The sequence below is a fragment of the Chelon labrosus genome (assembly GCF_963514085.1).
Source record: "Chelon labrosus genome assembly, chromosome: 11".
NCBI lineage: Eukaryota > Metazoa > Chordata > Actinopteri > Mugiliformes > Mugilidae > Chelon > Chelon labrosus.
In genome coordinates, this window is record NC_140344.1 from 11,546,785 (window position 1) to 11,568,345 (window position 21,561).

General features: G+C 43.0%; 2 protein-coding genes across 3 annotated transcripts; one reads left to right on the forward strand and one right to left on the reverse strand.

Moving 5' to 3' along the window:
- Nucleotides 1-4,306: 4,306 nt before the first annotated feature.
- On the forward strand, nt 4,307-13,935 carry LOC311495716 (netrin-4-like). Its single transcript, XM_084555270.1, has 10 exons — nt 4,307-4,867; nt 5,008-5,573; nt 7,541-7,813; nt 8,595-8,721; nt 8,984-9,172; nt 9,942-10,149; nt 10,291-10,403; nt 10,549-10,617; nt 11,548-11,721; nt 12,145-13,935. Exons 1-10 carry the CDS (start codon nt 4,783-4,785, stop codon nt 12,285-12,287), a joined length of 1,947 nt encoding a protein of 648 aa, XP_084411396.1. The 5' UTR covers nt 4,307-4,782; the 3' UTR covers nt 12,288-13,935.
- A 111-nt stretch (nt 13,936-14,046) lies between these two features.
- LOC311495717 (methionine aminopeptidase 2-like) lies at nt 14,047-20,952 on the reverse strand. 2 transcript variants are annotated; one of them, XM_084555271.1, is made up of 12 exons: nt 20,933-20,952; nt 20,394-20,737; nt 19,519-19,632; nt 19,230-19,292; nt 18,583-18,685; nt 18,108-18,269; nt 17,722-17,903; nt 17,384-17,478; nt 16,455-16,551; nt 16,268-16,371; nt 15,094-15,209; nt 14,047-14,896 (listed from the first exon to the last, which is right to left on the reverse strand). In XM_084555271.1, exons 2-12 carry the CDS (start codon nt 20,566-20,568, stop codon nt 14,644-14,646), a joined length of 1,464 nt encoding a protein of 487 aa, XP_084411397.1. In that variant the 5' UTR covers nt 20,569-20,737; nt 20,933-20,952; the 3' UTR covers nt 14,047-14,643. The 2 variants fall into 2 exon arrangements, with proteins under 2 accessions (XP_084411397.1, XP_084411398.1); XM_084555272.1 differs by lacking the exon at nt 20,933-20,952 and having other exon boundaries at nt 20,394-20,566.
- Nucleotides 20,953-21,561: the final 609 nt, after the last annotated feature.

Here is a 21,561-nt window from a genome sequence, read left to right on the forward strand (position 1 = left end):
GTTTATTACAACAGCATGGGGATAGACGTGGAGCCTAAAGCAGGGTCACGCTGTTGAGGCAGCGGACATTCCTCTCATAACACAGGCTCCAATCCCTACATCTTCTCTGTCCTTTACTTAGATTATCATCCTGTCTCAACTGAGCACCCATGGGGAACAACTGAACACCCTCCCCCCTCCTCACCTGCTGGAGGGAAAAGTTTGAAAGATGGGATTTCGATCGTTACCATCAATCAGGTACAATAATAGACACCTTCGCCACACAAACATTGTGGTTATTCTCAATCTAGGACCACCGTTCAGATGTTTTGCAGCTTTTTCTTCTTTTTTTTTTGCACATTTTGTCAGTGAAGCATGTTTTGAAGTAGTAAATATTACAACTAAAAGGCACAGAAGGGGCAATTTTATCTAAGTAATGGAGCTATTTTCTCTGAGCACAGTTTTAGCTTGGAACAGCCAAAAGGCTTCCCATGATTAACAACTGAGAGAGGCCTTTAGTTTGCTTTCCAAGGTCACATCTTCAAGGGCCATCCCTTGTGGTTTTGAAAGGAAAATGCTCAAGAAAAACAACTTGTTTGGTCTATCTTACATAGACATCTCATGCCCAACGCAATTAAAAACACTAACCACATCCATGTCCCAGTTCCACATTGCTTACCAGTACTAATAAAGTATAAATGCTATATTTAAAGTGCGCCTTCTTGGAATTTACTGTACAATAAATTAATTTCCTGTAAACTTTTGTGGAGAGGAGCACTGCAGCCAAACTGTCACGCACGTCCACTAAAATGGGTTTCCTGATCCGCTTTATGTATTTTTCTCTCTTATTTTTTTTTTTTTCAAGCTTCGAGGACAGTTTTCAGAGAGGCTTGTTGGCAGTTTTTATCAATACAGTACTACTACTTCTTCAGTGAATACATCATTTAGATTGAAAAAAACAGAAACAAAAATAAACAACAATGAAATGTAAAGCAGTGTATGATTATTTTTGATGTAAAACACGATATGTGGGATAGCAAGAAACCCCTCAAAAACTAAATTTCCACGTTCTATAAAAGTGAAAAGGTAGTGGAGCACTGCATTTGGTTACATTTCTGTGTTATTATAACTATTTTTTACTACTATTGTAAAATATGCATCAGGGATGCATGTACACATCTAACCATGTCATCTGCAATGTTAGTCGCTTCTGCCTCTATGCCTACTGGCTTGTTTTTTCAACTATCATTTATCAGACACACAAAAGAAGAACTCGCACCTGTGGTTTGAACAATGTTTTAAAGTGTTACAGCTTCCTCCCCCGCGGTTAATAATACTCCAGTGTGTTTTTCTGCTTTTATTTAAGCCGAGCAGCAGATGGCATGACATTCACCTACAACACTAAAAAAAAGTTACACTTCCTGCCTGTCTGACTTAGACAAAGGTGGAACTCCCACACGTCCCTGTTCCTGTGTCCACTCTTGCTGTTAATTTATACTTGTGCTTTTTTCTTTCCTGTGTAAAAACGTAATCTAACATGCAGAGTTTAAATTTCCATTTGTGCCTGTTAGGAGGGCCCAACAAAGATGATGTGTGTTACTGTCATTGTATAAGATAAACATCTAACAGCATTAATGCCAAATGATTTACATCATGGGGAGAGTTGCACTTTTGAGCTAACGTTCCTGTAACACAGACGCTGTTTCTTTTTTTTTTTTGTCACTACAGATTACACCGCCTGATGCAATGTGGGTGGGGGCAATGTTATGGCTAGGATTAAGCAGACAGATAGCAGTGATAAACGTCATAAAAATGGAAGAGCGAGACAACCAGATACAGTGGGTGTTTAGAGCCCTCTGTTTAGTGCTCAGCCTGCGGGCAAGGCACCTTCGCTCCTTGCCTGGAGCATGTCTGGCTTTTTGTCTGGCTTTTACAGGAGAGTAGACAGATTACTTGCAAGGGTTGAGATGGTTCAGTGAGCTTGACGGTACTAGATGACATGGCAGCATGAGAGGGGAGGGAACCATATCCTTTTACAGTCTGGAAATAAAGCTGGCCAGCAGCCCCATGTCCGTCATCTTATTGGGCAATGAAATGACTATAGCAGTGCCACTGGCTGTGGAGGTCCAGCACCAGACTGTAGCAGGCAGGGTGGTAATTTAACAGGTAATTTCACGCCAGTATTTTACGTGTTATTGAACTAACCCCACTGAGTGCAGTGTGTGGCAGGATGTACATTAATAACTGCATTTATCTGCACTATTCCCCAGTGCATACATAAAGCTCAATGGTCACTTCTATAGCTTAGATACATAGCTCCGGACCCTACGTCTAAAGCTTTGTTTATAGTCAGTGCGTAACTGGACATGCACCGCCCCAGAAATGTAACTACAAGTTGCGGCAATGTAGACAGCTACAGCTGTGACTGGTCCAAAAAGTATTTCCTTGTTCACATGTCTCAGTGGCTGGACAGGCCAGAAATGTCTGCCTCCTACTGTCTTCTATAGACAATCTACTAAGTCTTCTATCTTTTCCATGTCAAAATGATTTCCGCAAAAGTAACTAAGAAACTCAATATACAACTCAGTACCACATAATATCAAAACAATGCAGACACACCAGCGCTCAAGTATAAATGATTTCACTGAAGAACCCCCTAAGGCGTAGGATATTCATAAGGCCCTTTGTGAAAATATAAACCAAGCTTTAGTGTGAAGCCAGCGGCCTTAGCTACTTAGCTTAGCTTAGCATAAAGACTGGAAACAGTTATCCTAGATTGTCAGCAACAAGGTCCATTTACAAGCCCCTCTAAAATGCTGAGTAGCACATTATTTATTCCTTAAATCACACAAAAAGCAAAGAGTCAAGATGGCAAGTTGTGGTTTTACAGTGATTTTAGAATAATACTTTTTCCTTGTAGCCTGACTTCCTGGGTTCTTTGAAAGTTACCACCTTGTGGCGATTAAAGGACTTCAGGGCACCCCATCACTTTGACACTTTTTGTATGGCAATAGCCATGGCAGGAGGTGTCATGTTTTCAGGTGGATAGTTAAAGTAATATCTCAGGAAAGCCTGAATGGTATTTCTTCAGCTTTGGATGAACTGGTTTGAATTTGGTGGTCAAAGGTCTCATATTTTTACACAAGTACAAATTGTGACAAAATTTCACAGGATGAAATTGTGAAATGGTTTATATCCAGATGGTCGAAGGTCGCTGTGACATTATATGTTCTAAAAAACACTTTTACTAAATTCCTTCACGGCGTTCCTTTCATCTTCATTGCGTATGTGAGTCTGGAAAAACAAACTGCAACTTGGCTAGTTGGTGGACACATACAAAACAAGCTAAGCTAAGCTAACTAGCTATTTGCTGTGGTTGTACATTTACTGTCCAAACAAAAGAGTGGTATCAGTCTCATGATCTAACACTCTGGGAAAAAAGACGACCGTATAAATTGTCGAGTGATTCCTTTAATGATATGGCTGAGTAGAAGTTGTGTAACAGAGTAAAACAACAAACAGCTGGAGTTAAAGAGAGTAAAGGAATTTGCTTGTAATGTGCCTCGCTTTCATCCTGCCAGGGGAATACTCCACAGACTGCCCGAGATCAGACATCCTTCCTGCAGCAATTTTTCATGGTGACTCCTGGGATTTGGGGATCGAAAAACACGCAAGACATGTGCAAAGAGAACAGCTCAGGGTGCATGGCCCCTTGCCCCGCTGGATCATCATCTGGAGACAACCGAAATAACCCACGAAAATCTAAAAAAAAAAACACACGGACATGAATCCTGTCTCCCCATAACACAAGAGACCGTCACTGTGACGAGAGTCGCAGTATTTCAGGAATGTCCTGATCCGTCAGGGCTGGGACGCCTTGGGAAAGAGACGGAGAATGCTCATGACCCCCCTCTTTCTTCTTTAACATATATGAGTGATTCATATGACAGGACATTTTCACTGTGAACACAGGCACCTCTTGACCTTATTCACAGGTATGATGTATATTCTGCTCCTGTTTCACCTTCATTTATCAGCCTGTCCCTCCTTTCTGCTCCTGTTATTCCTCATTCTGTCCACACTTTAAAAGCTTTTACTCTGTATGATACATCTCTGTGGTATCGTATGAACATCTTTGTCTTGAGTTTCCCTCATAACTCAATGAAACGCGCTGCTCTTAAAGTTGACCAACGGCAGTGTGGTTAATGAGTGACAGGATTAAATGGTGATATGTGGCATCTTGTAACACCTGGAGGCAAACCACAGTGTTTTAGCTATTTTGTTTTATACCATCAACAGTGCTTTTCTAACTTTTTCCAGTGTGGTGCCTTTTTTGAGGAATTCGTTTATCTTTGAGGCTAAAAATATCCTTCGTGTAAGCTTACTGTTAATGAACATTTTTCCAGAAGCAACACAAAAAAAGGTCTTCCAGAAGTCTGTTTTTAGGAGTTGGTGGGAGTGGTCTGGTAAGAGACCAGAAGGGGGCGGCGCTAATCTCTTCATATTGCCAAATGTCAATGAAACGCTCCACAGCCAAGTGGAATCCTGAGGTGCGTGGGATGGAATAATTTAAGGATAACGTCTGAAGAGCTGTCACATAGTATAAATTAAGACTAACGAGGCATATCTGCTCTACGACACCCAGAAATAAGCTCAGTGTGTCTAAATTTCTGCCTTGTTAAACACACACTCTAAAAGTTCGGCTGCGTGATTTCTAGAAATGGCATAATATCAACAACTGGATATCTCGGAAGGACTTGAATGCGCTTTCATGCTTTGGCCTAAAACACGACTTTTGACTTTATGTGGAGTTACAGCACCTTCAGGATGAGACTGTGGATTTTACTTTTCGTTATCCCAGTGTGCGCATCCTCTCCTCTTCCAGCCGGTGAGTGTGAACTTGAACCTGTTTGAGACTTTTACGCACGCACTTAATGAAGGCGTCAAATGAGAATACTTTAAAACTGCGGTACTTTTCTAAGCTTTACCCAGAGTACAATTTAATGCTATTAAATTTTGTCTTACCAGAAACGTTTAAAGTCAACGGTCCAACTTATCCAGCTGTGGAGCACCGCTGCTCTGGCCGAGCTTGCAACCCCCGTATGGGCAACTTGGCTCAGGGCAGAGTGCTGAGCACCCGGTCGGTTTGCGGCTTCAACTCCTCGGAGCCCTACTGCTTCTTCAAACAGACGGCTGCACCCCGCAGCAGGGAGTCTTGTTTGGAAGCGAAGTGCAGCCAGTGCAACTCTGACATCCCCAGCCAGGCTCACCTTCCCTCTGCCATGAGCGACTCCTCTTTCCGCTACCCTGACACCTGGTGGCAGTCTGCACAGGGCGTGAAGGAGGAGACGCTCCAGTTGGACCTGGAGACTGAGTTCCTCTTCACCCATCTGATCCTGGTGTTCCGCTCTCCCCGCCCTGCTGCCATGGTGCTGGAGCGCTCCCAGGACCACGGGCGCACATGGAAGCCCCTCAGATATTTTGCCAGACACTGCAAGGAGGTCTTTGGTCTGACAGAGGGGTCACCAGTTGGGGAGAGTGGAGCAATTTGTACTTCCAAATATTCAGGAGCTTTTCCTTGTAGCAAAGGAGAGGTGAGTCTTTGTGCCTTTTTAAAGTCAACTCAAACTATTTGTCTACAGAGATTTTATGGGCATGTAAGATTTGATGTAGATTACTGCAAGAAAAAAAGAACAATCCCATCATGGATTGGAATATGCTAAAATAACTCTTTTACTGTATATGAGTTTAGCCCAGGTCTGTAGTTTTGTACAGAATACACACCATTGTATTAAACATTGTGAAAACTGTACTAAAATTACCTTATCAGCATTCATAATAAAGTTTTCATTTACGTGGCCCATTATTTAAGCAAACCTTTAGAATCATAAAAATACGTTTAAGGCTTAATGAGCTTACAACAAGCCCGATTTGGTGTTGGCACAACATAAACGTAATTTAACTTAGAAACATTTTGGTGGAAATTATTTTGATGGATGAACACAGTGGCCCTAGTACCTGTCCCTGCGGCACGCCCCATCCATGTTATAACCATTATGTAAGATGTAACCATCTAACAATAACTTGAATAAAAACTTGAATTAGCGTTCAGTTAAAAACTACATGAGGTTAAATGGCACAAAGCAGCACCAACACAGGTTCAATATTCAACAATAATTTTGTTTCAGAGATCTGAGACTGACCACATCAAAACATGCTGTGAAACATTCGCCCACCATTTTGCAGCAATAGCACTCACCCTCTGCTTCACTCTTGACAGCCACACCAGCAGGCTCTATAAGCTAATATCACACAGACTACAGAACAAACAGTTGAGCAAGCTTTGTAAACTAATCCTCTCTCATGGGCTGTGCCTTCTAAGCCCCAAACTGCTTTGGCTTGCACAGCTACAATATCAGTGTTCACTTTTACCTTTGATGCTACCCCAAAGCATTTTTGGACATGCTGTATCATCACAAGGAGGTCTGAGTCAGATAATCAGCTATGGTTAATTTATGAGGATGCTTCATTCAGGTGGCCCTTAGACAAAGGCTGTCACTGGCCAGATTTTGGTTTCCTCTAAAAGCCTCTGATCATGTTTGGAGGTTGTGGATAAATTAATTTATGACTGATCACATTTGCTACAAATATTTGTCTTCTTGCTAATAGGTCACCTCTTTTGCATGAGCTCCTTCCCCTTAACAATTGATGTATCAATTAGTGTAACTCTCTGATTGCTGATCAGATCCTGTATATTTACCAAGTGCATTGAATAATATATGTGTTGTACTCACTGACCTCTTGGTGCCACAGTACACAACACATACTTATGGAACGCCAATAAGAGTATGTCATGCACAGCACAAATTAAAAGGGCAAGAGCATTAAATATGGATGGTAGGACAAGTTGGTATATCAAAGCTTTGGAAATACAAAATAGATTTATTTTTTTATTTCTGTAGGCTACTGGATGTAATGATTTGTGCAAAAGCTTAGTTCAGTTTAACTTAACATCATTTCTTCGTCAAAATGTGCCTGAAAAATTGAAGCTCTTCAGTGACATTACATTTAACAGATTACAGTAATAAAATTGTGATGTGTGTATAGCTGACATCTGGAAGTTTCAAATTAACATTTTCAATTTAAATGTAATTCACTCATGCTTCCTGTTCAGTATGGTATGCAATTATTTTTGTATGTCTTTCCTCATCTTAAAATCAAGAGTAATTTGCATAGCTATATTTTTATATCTGTATATTTTCATAGAGTGAAAATGTATCTGAAAGAATCACAATTCAAAGTTCATGTTCTTACATGTTTACGCTGGAGCTGGTCAGAGTTTCCTAGAATAGCAGCTATTAGAGGAGCATGAAAGAAAAAACACACGGTTGCCTGTTTTGTTTTTTGTTTTGTCTTTTTGGCAGGCCAAGGAAAAAGTTTTCAAGTTTTAGTTTAAAGTTTTCACCATGGTCTGGTGTCTCTAAGATCACTTCTTACGCTTTTAGAGAGGCTTTTACAAGTGAAACAACACAAGTCTTGCGTCTTGTCCTTCAATCTTTAGGTGATCTATCGAGCCTTGACGCCCTGGCGCTCCGTGGATCCTTACGGACCGGCTGCTCAGGACCAGCTCATGATCACCAACCTGAGAGTCCGTCTGCTGCAGAGTCAGCCGTGTCCCTGCCAGGCCAAACATCCTGGTGCCGCTGTCCTCCCCACTGATCATTACGCCATCTACGACTTTATTGTCAAAGGCAGCTGCCTTTGCAATGGACATGCTGACCACTGTGTCCCAGCCAGGGGCTACCAACCCAGCAATCAGACGACCAGTAACATGGTGAGCAAGTTTGAGCTGGCTTTTCCGAACAGCTTGGAGGTGCATGACACTAATAAAATGTACTTCCATGATTTGCAAGTGCCTTCTGTTTGTCTCCAGTTGAGGTGCTGAGACTTGGGGTGTAGGGTTCAAGGGTTTTTGTTCTCAAAACCTCTATGTAAGTCAGCTGCGTGCTGGTATGTGCTGCTGAAGGCTGCAGTGAAGACTGGATATTGAGCCACAGCTTTACCTACCATTAAAGGGATTTAAGGATGTGGAAACCTTGATTATGGTATTCAGCCTAATACTTTAACAACCCATAGTCTCGGCCATGTTTTTCTCTTTAATGTAAGTGCAGAATAAAAGCACTAGTTTATTCCTACAATGCATATGGGGGTGTAGACATGTTACATAGGCAATTGCACACTGTGTAAACACTGTTGCCCTGCAATTACATGTTGGTATGTTGCAATACTTAAGAAGGAGGGTAGTTATACACACATTGTATGTAGCCTATTTGAAGTAAGCACCACTTAAAGAAGTAATACCTGCACACTTACTTCAAATTTCAAATTATTGAAATGCGTAATGTTTTCAACTTAAAATTTTGTACGCTGTAAATATTATCATAATGACATCAATTTCAAAGAGGGTGACTGTGGTATAATATAATGTAATACGCAGTATGTGACAAAACTTTCCTCTAAGTATTTCTGAAAGTAAATATAAGTAAAAGATGCATTCGGATGCAATAAAATGTCAAATAATGGTCCATTTCTTGTCTGCTGTATTTTTCTGGCAGGTTCACGGCCAGTGTGTTTGCAGACATAACACAGCCGGTGACCACTGCGAGCGCTGTGCACCTCTCTACAATGACCAACCCTGGCAGGCTGCCAACGGCATCATAGGGACTCCGCATGAATGCCAGAGTGAGTGATGGGGCAAGAGTCAAATGCAGAGTAGGACACCCGGCATGTTGACTTATCTCGAAAATAAATTTTGCGTCATAAATCACATGCAGCCTTTTAGCTGCTGATGCACGGTGAATAACGGAGCAGTTCCTCTTTCGATGTGAGCTGTTATAAGACTTGTCACTGCTGTCACTGGGGAGGGGGTCAAAGTTCAAAGATGAGCTGACAAAAGTGCAACACTTCATCCTTTCTTTTATTGTGCATGTCCATCCAAACCAAGAGTGCAAGTGTAACGGTCATGCCAAGAGCTGTCACTTCAGTCGAGGACTGTGGCTCGCAACTGGACGGCGGAGTGGCGGCGTGTGTGACGACTGCAGCCACAACACAGAGGGCCGTCACTGCCAGAACTGTAAGAAGGGCTTCTACAGAGACCCCAGCCGACCAAAAACCGCAGCTGACTCCTGCAAACGTAAGCCCTTTATTCAGTCTAGCTTGTTTTTGCCTTAAACCAAAACTCTGTCAGGATAGATACCAGCTGAGGATTCCAAGTGCAGTAATGGAGGTTTGATTTTTTTTCTTTTTCCCCTCCAGACTAAAGCACATTGATCTCTTTGATAAGGCTATTTGCACCAGCACTTTTCTAAGTCACTGCCTCTCCTGTGATGAGACGCTAAGATGACTCCAGCCTGCTCCTTGGCAGGAATCTCTGTCACGCACTTAAGTGCGTTACTGTTTTGGAATGTGACTGTAATTGCAAACAATGGAAGAATTTCTCATGGTCCATCCGAGCACATTTTTCCCATTCTTGCCCTTTTCCTCCCTCCAGACGTGCTGCGGTATTTTTAAGAACAAAAGAGCTGTTTTGGGGAACAGATGAAGCAAAGTTTAAAATAAAAATCAATCTGTCATCACAGCGAACCACCAGGCAGTGAGAGAGTACAGCGTAGAGAGGGAGCGCTGCACTGTTTGTTTTTGCTGCAGCTGCTTAAAGCAAGTTGAGTACATACTCCCAGCTTGTCGCTTGTTACAAGTGGATGATACAAATACATTTCACGTTCAACCTGCTGTGGGAGTTCACTACTATACAGTATATACAGTTTGTTAGTGCTTTTACAAGTGTTTTCCATAAAAGCATGCTCATAATGTGTACTGAGTGCTTCTAGACCTGTGCCAGAGATGGACACTTACAAAGATGTTAACACAGAGTCCTCTTGTTCTGTCACCTCTCTCCTCTGCAGCCTGTTCTTGCCACCCTGTAGGCTCAGTCCTCTCAGATGGTAGCACCCTCTGTAACCCTAGCAGTGGGGAGTGCACTTGTAAGCCCGGTGTTGGAGGCCCCCTCTGTGACAGATGCATGCTGGGATACTGGGGTCTTCATGAATACGGCTGCCGTCCATGTGACTGCACAGGGGACTGTGACCCCTACAACGGTGACTGCATTTCTGGGTAAGAGCCAAGACTAAGCCATATGTATTGGCAAAAATAAATCCCTGATAAAGTGATGTATGCTGTAAAGGTAGAGTGCTTTCTGGATTATTAACGCCGTGTGGGGCCCTGACTCTGATTGGTTTTACCTCTGCGGCACAGCTCAGATGTGGAGGTCTTCTATACAGCCAATGGCCACATGGGACACAGCAGCAATAATAGTGACAAGGCAGTCTTTAGGGTGGAGGAGCTTTTCTCTGCACTGCACCACTCTGGTGAGGCACAGGTCACATCACACATCGTACACTGCACACTCATCAGCTTACATAGGAAACAAATGCAGCTGTTTTGATCTTGAAAACAGTACATCATGATGAAATGATTTATCTTACTGATCGTGTTCGTTCATTTTTATTCCAGAGAAATGTGAATGCGTAGATGTAACCCTTGTCAAACCTAAACTCATCTGTTTGGCAGAGTTTGACTATGGTAAGTAAATCTTTGTAAAATCAGAAAGTATTCATTATTTCAGTCATTCATGATAGTGAATCCATACAGATCCATGTATAATGCTGAAAAGGGCCCCTGGTTGTTCCACTTGATGTCTTGAGGCCGAGATATTCTGAGTTTTATTTATTGTTTTCTATTCTTGTCCTGCTGCTCAGTCAACAGCACCTTTTTGTTAGACCCTCCCAACCTGCTCTTCAAAAATAGGTCCTCAAATTTGTTAAGGGGTCAGTGTGCTCCTAAGAATGTGTCTGTCAGATGGTGGAACATTTTCTGTAATGTCTTGTCCTCCACACCTGTCAGACTTCAGAGTTGGAGGGGAAGCAACATTCAACATTTTTTTGTCAGCTCATCATTTTCATGTGTACAGCAAGGTGAATGTCTTTGGAGCGAGATTGACAATGCGCTCTGCTGCAAACCTTTGAATGAACACTGCATTGCCTCTTTCAGTGACAGCTGTCTTTTCACCTTATTTTTGGATGTGGCCAATCATACACCTTGTGTAAGGCAATAAAACAATAGAAAATATTTAGATATTTTAACGTTCTGTCCCATGAACCATGGTTGATAGATACTTGATCTGAAAATTACTAAACTGCAGCATCGGTTTGTTAGAAAACTGCTCATGTCTTTCAGATTCCATGTCTCCACTTTATGCCAGCTTCTCTCTGCTGAAACTTTGTACTATTCAGGTCCAACAAGGAAAAAAAACCCTGACAGTCACATTATGTTTAGAGATGTGACCAATCTGAGGTAGTCTCCATGTGTAAAACTAGTGTTCATCCTCAGAAATGTCTGAGTCAGTGGTGTAAAAAAAGAAGTTTGAGTATTAGATAATCAACACTGATATAGTGAACTTGCTAGACTGTGTCTCTCTAATTCGTTGAACCATTCTTTGTGTTGCCTCTGCAGTTCTGGTCGTGAAGGTGATGTCAGCTCACGATAAAGGCTCACATGCAGAGGTGCAAGTTAAGGTCAAGAAAGTCTTGTACCAGAAACCTGAGATGAAGATCCAGAGGGGGAGCATAACCCTTTACCCAGAGTCCTGGACCATCCAAGGCTGTACCTGTCCCATCCTCAACCCAGGTCAGCTGCAGCCTGTTCCTATCAGAAACTTAATTGCTCACTACGCAGATGTGTATAATTAGTCGACTCTTGCGTGGACAATCTGCCAGCTTTGTGCTGAATAGAAGTTCCCAGTCGCCGCTCACTGGGGCTCTGAGCGGGTGCCAGCGTCCAAGCATCACTCATTTAAATAGGACATTTACAGCTTAAAGATTGGAGCCACTTTTCTGTTATGAGACTATTTCACATTTAGCACTCAACAATAATCCTTTCTGGCAACATTCATTCTAACCATCCCAACCACAGCAGTACATTATTTAACTGGCTATTATAGCTGTGTAATGTTATAGGCTCTTTTCCCAAAATTGCTTTTACTTCACTGTGATTTTACATCTGTGTGTTTTGGTGACATCCACGGCAATTCTTTATGTCTTCTCTTTCCAGGATCTGAGTACGTAGTGGCCGGTCATGAAGACTGGAAGACTGGTCGACTCATGGTTAACACCAAGAGCCTTGTCAAACCATGGAAGTCAAGCCTGGGACGCAAACTCCTCCACATCCTCAGGAAAGACTGTGGTCGCTGGTAGAGAGTCACCAAGAACTGCGATGGACAGAGGGATGGCTAGGTGATGGATCATCGGTGATGTACAGATGATGTGTTTGATAAGAATTAGGCATTGCTTGGACATCAAAGCAAAGGCAAAAAAAAAACAACTATGCCTAATGCTATTTCTTCTGTTATCAAAAAGGAGTCTATGACCGCACAAAAGACTACAAGGCTGTGGTTGTTTTTAACTCGTGGTAGAAACAAGCACAAACTGAGAGCAGATAGCTTGCCAGACTACAGTCCTTGGGGGATCTAAGGGAACAAAGCAGACCAGATGAAAGACTTTCATCCAGACAAAGCTGATGTTGGATTTTTATTCCCGTTTTAATGCAAAGCCTCAAGTCATAAGTCTTTCCAGATTATTTATGAAGCAGTAGGTGCATATTAAATACTCAATTATACTTTATTTCCTGTCCAAAGTTGCTGTCCGAGTTGATGAGCCAGGGCACAGTCACGTCCTGCTGTATCCATTTCACTGAGAGCTGTTTACTTAGAACTTTTACAGAGGCGCAGACTGAATTATCCTTGTCGCCACACGGATATTGGCGATAAATTATGAGTCAAAGTCAGAATGTGTGCGAGTGGATGACTACATTTGCCTGATGTCCTTGGTGGGGAGTCTGGGACTGTGCAGGTCACAACAAGTAACTCCTGAGTAACGAGAGAGGATGAAAAAAAAAACCTTAAAGGAATCAGGTGGTTTAATCTGAGTAACTCTGCTTTGCACTGGCGTACTCACCCACCGGCTGACAAGAGCAAAACGCTCAGCACTTCACTTTCTCTAGTCTGCAGTGCATTCCAGCGCTTTAAACACTTGGGACTGAGCATGCTCTTATAACCTGTTCAGTTACGAGAGTGAAACCTTCTTCAATATGTACAGGATTCACTTGAGACGGCCTCTGTGAACTCTACCCCGCAGGAGTCAGTGTGTGTTAGTGAGAAAGAAGGTACACACACACACGCACCCACACTCTCTTAACATATGTTTCTCTTTATGGCCTGTGACTCCTGCTGCCCCCCAAAATAAATATATATTAAAAGCCTGTGTATTAATTGACAGTGTATCAGATCCAGAGTCCACAGGTCAGTTTAAGAATAGGCCCGGTCTGCTGTCTCCAAGGAGAAGGACAAACTGTGTGAGGAGACATGATGCATTCCTCAGCCATTGCATCACCACTCATGTCCTTGTCCCAAAGACTTTACCAAAATAAGAGAAAATGGGATGGAAATTTTCTCTTAGAGGACACAGGGGTGATTCAGGGTGCATGAACGCACTCTACCGTCAATGTGATATTTGTAATGCTATTTCTGTGTGTCCTGTTTGTTCTTTTTTTTTCTCCATCAAAACTGCATAAACTACACATTAGTGTGCTCATTTTTTAATACTTCTGGGAAAAGTCTGTTTCATTCCATGGTCACATTATGCTAAAGCACAAGGCTATGAATAGCCTGATGTGTCTCACTGCAGTATCTCCACTGGCAGAGGTGGCTGACTGATATTTAACCCATGTTTTACTACCGCCCTCCTTTGGTTAAAAGAAAGAAATGCACTTCTACGTGGTTAAAAAAAACTGGCATCATACACTGATGCTCGCTTGTTAGGCCTATCAAAGTATGCAGTCTAATAAAGCAGTCTTGATGGTTGTAATACATAATTAGTTCTTGTTCTGGTCATCCTTATTTGATTTAGGAAGATGTGTCTTATGGCGCTGTTGAATTGTGTTAGACTTTCAGAAAAGTTGTTACAATAGACTGCATTGACTTTAACAAAGTGTACATAATAAACCGGCAAATAATTGTATTTGGGTAATATATTAGAGTATGTTGACCTGTGACATCTATACGAATATAGACACAACATTCAGTGCCAGATTTATAACAATTTATTTCTTACAAAACTGCCCCAAATTAAAATAAAGCAAAGAAATATAGAAATATAAATATTTCATAGCTGTTATTTTTTTTTCCTCACAAGTTCTTAACAAGGCAATAAAGCATAGCATGTTTAGGCGAGGTGGTCACCTAAACCTTTTTTTGCATTATTCTTTTGCATAAATTTCTTTTGCATATTTCCTAAAAGCAGCACATGAAAGTATAAGTTAAATGACAACACTACATGTCTTTAAAGATATTGGCTTGATCCTTTATGAAAACAAAAGTACTAGTAAGCTACCGCCGTGTCAAGTCTCTTGCTTTGCTACAAACAATTACCTAAAGGTCGTCAAGCAGTGGAAATTTATGAGAAGTATTGCATAATCGCCATCAGTCTGTAGAGGTTTGTTGTCTCTGAGCCATCGTGCTCCGCATGGTTCGCCTCCTTCACTTCCGGTGCATGCTTAGTAGTCGTCTCCCCGGCTCACTACCTCCTTGCAGGTGGGCCTGAGTAGGATGGTGTGCTCGTACTGGGCGGTGTAGCTGCCTTTGATGTCGCAGAGAGGTGGGTAGGGGTCTATGATGCCAAGATCGCACAGATTCTTCAGTGCCATCAGGTACTTGCTCTCACCCAGGCGGTCCAGCCAGCGGCGGCAGAAAGCCAGAGTACCAAAGTTCTCATTGATCACATTCAGCAGATGTTTAGCCCTTGGAAGTCTGCAGCACGGTGAAAATGTGACAACGCAGAGGGGAAAGTGAGACAAACATGACAAAGTGGAGGGCGAATCAATGCCTAAGCAATGTGGACATGATGATCAATACTCTTGTTATGATAAAGAATTATAAGACAAAATGCGAGGAGCACATCAACCTATTACTGTTTTTCAATATAGGAATGAGATCAAAACAGCAACCTTATTGGCACGTGTCCTACGTTGAAGTTTTTCATGTAATGTGAACACTCCATGTCATCGTGGACTGCACCTCTTCCAGTGCTGCCAAATGTCTCAATGGCATAAGCTTCACCTTCCTGAGAGGCAAGAAAAAACATAACAAACACTTACTTGGCGGGCGACATAAAATGTAGAATTGCCTTGGAAGTCATTTATAGTCGGGCCGGGTGTTGAGTGCGTATGATATTACTGAGAGGACAAAAACACTGCAGGAGGTGAGAGTGGGAGTAAATTTAACAAAAACCTCAAGTTGTCAGCCGCTGACATATTCATGTGTAGTCTATTAAGGAGCGTAGTGTCCTTTCTGAAGCAGCACCTCGTGGGAGTTGATTGGCTGGGTTTCATTGGCATTTTGTGTCTCTATCAGCACGTGGCTGTTGTTGGAGTCCCTGTGGTATTAGCTGATAACACTGCGACGCCCTCTCTCCCTGCACCGATAATCAGTCAAAGTGCTAGCAGTCCCGTGGCACGCCCAGCTGCCACTCCAGCCCTGCACTCTCTGATCACAAAGAGGGTAATGGCTTTGTTACACCAACACACTTCAGCTAAAAATACAATGCGCAAACCTGCCACGTCAGCGCTACTCCCCTGAAACCATCAGGTAAAAAGCTTGACGCAGCAACTTGCCAATTAAAATGCTCAGTTCTGTCCAAATACAGTCGTGCACTGCAGCTGCGCGGGCGCGAGGCAGGCGTGGACATTATGTCTCTAAAAATGTAAAATAGTGCCAGGCCGTGTTTCTCCTTGGTGAAGCGCGGGCCTGTTAATGAACTCTGGATGCCCACAACGCCGTGCTCTTCCAGTGAAACGAGGGGCCGCGGAGTTGTAACACGTGTTGCTACTCGATGCGACTGGTAATTCCATTAAAGCTGTAATTAAAGTGCTGACGAGGGTGACTAAGAAGCTGTTAGAGCGGTGAATTGGAACACTGCTCCACACCCCACCGTAACCCTAGCCAGCCACATGTTCTTCCAATTACACTTAAGAATTAAAAAGGGTTTATTTATACGCAAGGTCAAATAGCTATGAAGTGTTTAATGTCAGACACTAAAAAGAAGCTGCAATGTTGTGTTTTGCTCATTTGCCTCAATGTCTGAGCCCGAATCGGGTGACCCCTGCAGACTGTCGTACAAACCTCCATCCTTGTGGCCTCTCCGCCTTTTACGATAGGGACGGTCTTCCCTGAGTGTATCCTGTACTGTCCAATAGAGTGGCCATTGAGGTTCCTGATTGGCTTCACTGCAAAGAGAACACCGCAGAGAGGAGGTTTCGCTCACAGGCGGCTGCACTGAGGAGAAGGTGAAGAATGACCTCATTTTTACCTTGATATGTTTTCCCATCTATCTCCACTTCATAAGACTCCATCACCTCCTGAATGGTCTCGCCGACGTCGCAGAGGCGCACATCAATCCCGGCAAACTGGGACAGAGACGAGATTACACCCGTGTCGGTAACTAACACTACATTTCTCACGCGCAGGCAGTCGGGGCGGTGAGAAATATTTGAAAGCCTCTGCAGTGCTGAATCCCTTTACATTAAAGTAGTGGTTGCAGAAATAAGAAATAATTGAGGAACTGCTTTCATCTGAATCACTGAAAATGGACTTAGACTGCATAACTGCATAACAGAGTGTATATTTAATACTGACAGCCTCAATGAACTTGAATCGGGCACTAAGACATATTTGCAGCTTATTGAAGTCAAACGCAATTAACACATGGTTTGTATAAAAACTATAGATTTCTGATCTCTCAGTGCTATTGAGTGCCTTTCTTTGTGGAACAAATTCATTTTCTCCTATTTTGTTGCACTGGATGACTCCCCTCCTTCTCCCCTAAGTTATCTGTATCTATTATTTATTCCATGCATCTGTTCTTATTGTTAAAGCAGTTAAACTTTAATGCTCCTGCGTGGAAGCAAATGTTTTTCTAATCACTATACATATCAGTGACTGATGTGTTTGTCCCTTCAAGTTGCATGTGATGCCAGTTAGATATCATGGTCACTTTATCAGGACCTTACAAGACATAAAGTCATGTGTAGCCGCTCTGAGTGAACCACTAGTACCAGATGGAACTAAAAAAACAGTTTAATCTTCATGGTATGCTTCTAGAGGTGCAGTCATTATTATACATTAAAATCTAGATATGAATGCATACAGGTTTATTTACTGCGTGCGTCTTTATGTCTGCATAAATGAATCCAGCCATGCATAGAAACATTGCGTCCTGCGTAGAAAGAGTCGTGTTACCCTGATTCCAGTGTTGGTTGCGTCTCTCACAGCCTCCAGCAGCCTGTCATACTTTGGATTGAAAGTGACGGTGAAGGCACAGTCTATTATTCGACCTGAAAGACCGAACAGATTGGTCATTCACAACAGCTGCTTTGAAGTGCAGAAACGCTCAGCAGATCAAAAGGAAAAAGAAAGAAAAAAAGAAGAGGAAGTTAATTACGTTATGAGAACACTTCCATTCCGGGCAGTAAGAATTATAATGCAATAATCATTATACCGTGTCGTAGTAAATGCCAAATGTGAAATGGGACGGAGTAACTCCAGAACCACTTAAAAAGTTATTAGCGGGCTTTCACCGTTGATGTGCGTCCCAAAGTCAATTTTGCAGACGTCGTCGTAGCGGAGCGCGGTGGGGTCTCCTGCGTTGGGGGTGTAGTGCGCCGCACAGTGGTTGATGGAGCAGCCGGTGGGGAAGGCCAGGCCTGCGCTCAGCCCATTTTCTTTGATGAGTCTCCTGGAGCAGTCCTCAAGCTTCTCACTGACAGGAGCACAAAGGGACAATGGATGATGAGAACAATGTGACACTTGTCAGGGCAGATAAAACTTCCAGAAGAGGTTGAAACCACAGTGCTGCACTTCTATTCCAGGATCACAGTGAAATAGACTCTTGACAAAGAAGTGCTGAACGCATATCAGTGTCGGTGAAGAACTCTCAAGGATGATATCTCAGTGTGTTTCTCACCAGATGTCAATCATGGTCATCCCTGGTTTGATCCAGCTCATGACATAGGAGCGGACCTGTCGGTGTGCCTCGGCCGCCTGCCTGAAATCACTCCACATCTCCTCGTTAGCCCTGTCCAGTGCCCGCTTCTCCTCGCTGGTGGTCCGCCACGCTGCGCTGCGCCTGGTGGTGGGTGCGTAGTCAGGCACACCACAGAGAGCAGACACTCATTACCTCCTCATTATACAAATATTTTTAATGAGAGTATGATGCACTCTTGCAGAAACACTGTGCAGGTGAAAGCAGCAATGAGGCTGAATCTGACAGAATTAATTGACTCGCTCGTCAACAGGAAATTAAACCACAGGCTAAATGTTGCACCTCATTATGTCCGGCACGAGAATGTGCAAAGGATAGGGACCTAAATAAAAACTAGGCATGTAACACAGCGGAAGACTACTGCGTGAGTGTGAGGGACGATGTGGAGGTCACACACCCGTCTTTTGATGGGGGATATTCGCACTCCTCTCCCTTTGGAAAGTCTCCGTTGGGATAGAGCTCACAAATAGGGACTGAGGGAGGGTCAGTCTGTCCCTTCACTGTGGCCCAGATAGAGAAAAAAGGAGAATCAGAGGTAAGCAGCAGGAGACGGGAAAGAAAACACCAGTTATGCCCCCCTGTGTTCATGACTTTGATGTTTTAACTTAGCTAGAGAACACAGTGCCATCCCATACTTAAAGATCAAATTAAAAAAGCTCTTGTATCACATATATTCATATAATGATACATGTGTAGCTCTACATTTGTGTGCTGAGTGCACTGTCATTAATTTTCTCTTGTCTGCATCACGTGCAGTTTTGTCCTACACCTCCTGGATCGGTCTTGCATCGTGTAACTCTAATGATATAAATGAACCAAATGAAGCTGCTTTAGTGCCCTGCTAGTACTTTTCTGATGATCTGAAGTCTTTTTTTAATGCATTCTGTTCAATATCTAATCCTTTCAAAGTCATATCATCCACACTCATTAAATCTGTGATGTGAGTTGCAGTTTCAGTTAAAATTCTGAAGTTAAACAATCAAAAACATTTTTGTAGACTGCAGGTGATTCATTTTGCTGCACCGAGGAAAAAGAATGGCTCACCTCCTTTCTTCTTCTTCTTTTTCTTCTTCTTTTTTCCAGCTGAGTTCTCTCCTTCATCTCCATCTGTTGAAAGCATCATTAGTTTCAGTACAGTTGGTAAAGTGAGAGATATCGACAGGAGCTTGGGCACAATTCCCAGGGCGCTAGTGAAAATCAAATATCACATTGCAGATATGACCGGCGGAATTTCACAGTGCATTTTTAGGGACTTAAGAGTCCAGCGCCACGGCCGCCGTGGAAGATGATGGCGATGATGAAGATGATGATAGTGGTTGTGATAAGGAGATACCTTCTTCTCCATCCTCAACCCTCTCTTTGTCCTCCAGCGTTTGCTGCTCCAACTGTTTTGTCACATCACCAACACCTCCGGCGTCTCCGTCCCCCTCAGCCTCGTTTGTCCCTGCTGCAAAGTCACACACCGTAGTGCATGCATGTGCAGATGAACATGCACGTGCATGCATGCACCCACAAGACACACACACAGACACACAGAGTGAGCAAAGTGTTTGTGGCTCATTTCAAGAAAGTGTATCTACTATGATCTGAACTTGGACGGCTCTGTGAATAATTTCTTTCTATACCATTGGAGTCAATATCCTCAAGGGCATATGTACGGTACCTTGCAGCATTATGACATATAGCCCTTCAAAGACAGCGCTGTGTGGAGCACACTTGACTTAGGGCAGGTTCAGCAACTCAGGATTTTTATATTTCCACATTATGAGGCAGTAATGTTGCAATTATCAACATGTTCTTGCATAACAGTGGCTGTCATCTTATTGCACTAAAACTGTGGATACTTCTATTACATCATTTCATTCACCTTTGGGGGACTTATAGAACAGTACACATTTAATCTGGAGTAAAAATCTATTATTTTCCACTCATATTTCCAAGTGACAGCTTTCCAATCGTTTTGACGTTAAATTTGATTTTTTATTTATTTTTTTTTCAGAGACCATCCCGTTTCCAGATGAGCACCCGCAGCTCCAACACGAGCCGCTCGGAGTTGGGACATCTGGACAGGAATTACCCGGTGGCAGGTTAAAAAGTCTCCCCCTGCATGTCTGATGCTCGTGCACTATGCATCGAGTGGCAATAAAGGGGGGCATTTGTGCGCTATTTCCCTCAAGGATTCTCTCACGGCAAAGTGATGCCTCTTACCTGATGCTGAGGTCTTACTCCTCTTCTTCTTTCTTCTTTTCCTCTTCACTGACTCCGAGGTGTCCGCATCTTCTCTGTCCTCGTTCAAGTCGTCCCCATTGAGAAGTTCAGGCTCCACTTCTTGCCGCGGCTGTAGCTCCGCCATGATCAGCGACCGGGAGATGAAGTGACGCATAAGCTGCTGGGAGCCTCCAGTGGTCAAAGCGGAAAAGTGTGCTGGAGGCAGCTGAGCCAATAATGAGCTATTAGACGGTCCCCATGCAACAACTTGACCCGAATGTGGGAAGACGATCCTCCTTTGTCCCAATAAGGAGCAAACACTTTCCTCTCATCATCAGATTTTTCTGTGGGGGAAATCACACTTAGAGACAAACTGTATTATGACAGCAACACAATGCCCCTGTGTGTTTTGTAAAGGCTGAAATGCTTGGCCGTGTGAATACCCTGTCCTGATGTGTGGCGTTAAAAAAAAAAAAAGCTGCACCGCATGCCGGACTCATCACTTTCTCTGAACACCCAGTCGCCGAGTTTCGTGTTACCTTGGCAGTGCGCACCTGGCTGCAGCTCTTCAGGAGGAATTGTGTGTCACTTCTTCTGAGAGTTCGCATTGCCAAAGCCCCGACACCTTATCTGTTATTGTGAGTAATGTTTTGTTGTTTCTGCTGTCACAGATAAGCTTTCAATTTGATGCCCCGAGTAGATCATTAATGGTGCGTAACGCGAGTATTTGGAGACGGGCGTAGAACTCTGTATCCAAGCAACAAGCAAAGCACACTGGGTTCAGGGGAGAAGTGAAAGGATCAGTTTGGTTGTGTCGGTATTACTTTGCTGCAAGGTCGTAGTCCGTGTGTGTGTTTTGTTTTTTGTTTTTTTAGTGTTGCGACACTTTGAATCAAATCAGCTTGGATTTCTTTTGAGGAAATTATGACTTCACCTGATGTCCGGGCAGAACCCACAACTGGCCCCTTGTACTTCTTTGACCAGGTGGGTCAAATATAGCTATATGTTTTTCTGATTTTAATGTAAAAGAAAGAACCGGTAATTTACAGTTTAAACGCCTTTCTGCAGCCATCAAGACGCAATCAAACTAAAGGGACACGAAGCCACATGTTACATTTTAATGTGGCAAACGAAATACAGCACCAGGAAGGCACAATCCAAAGGTAGT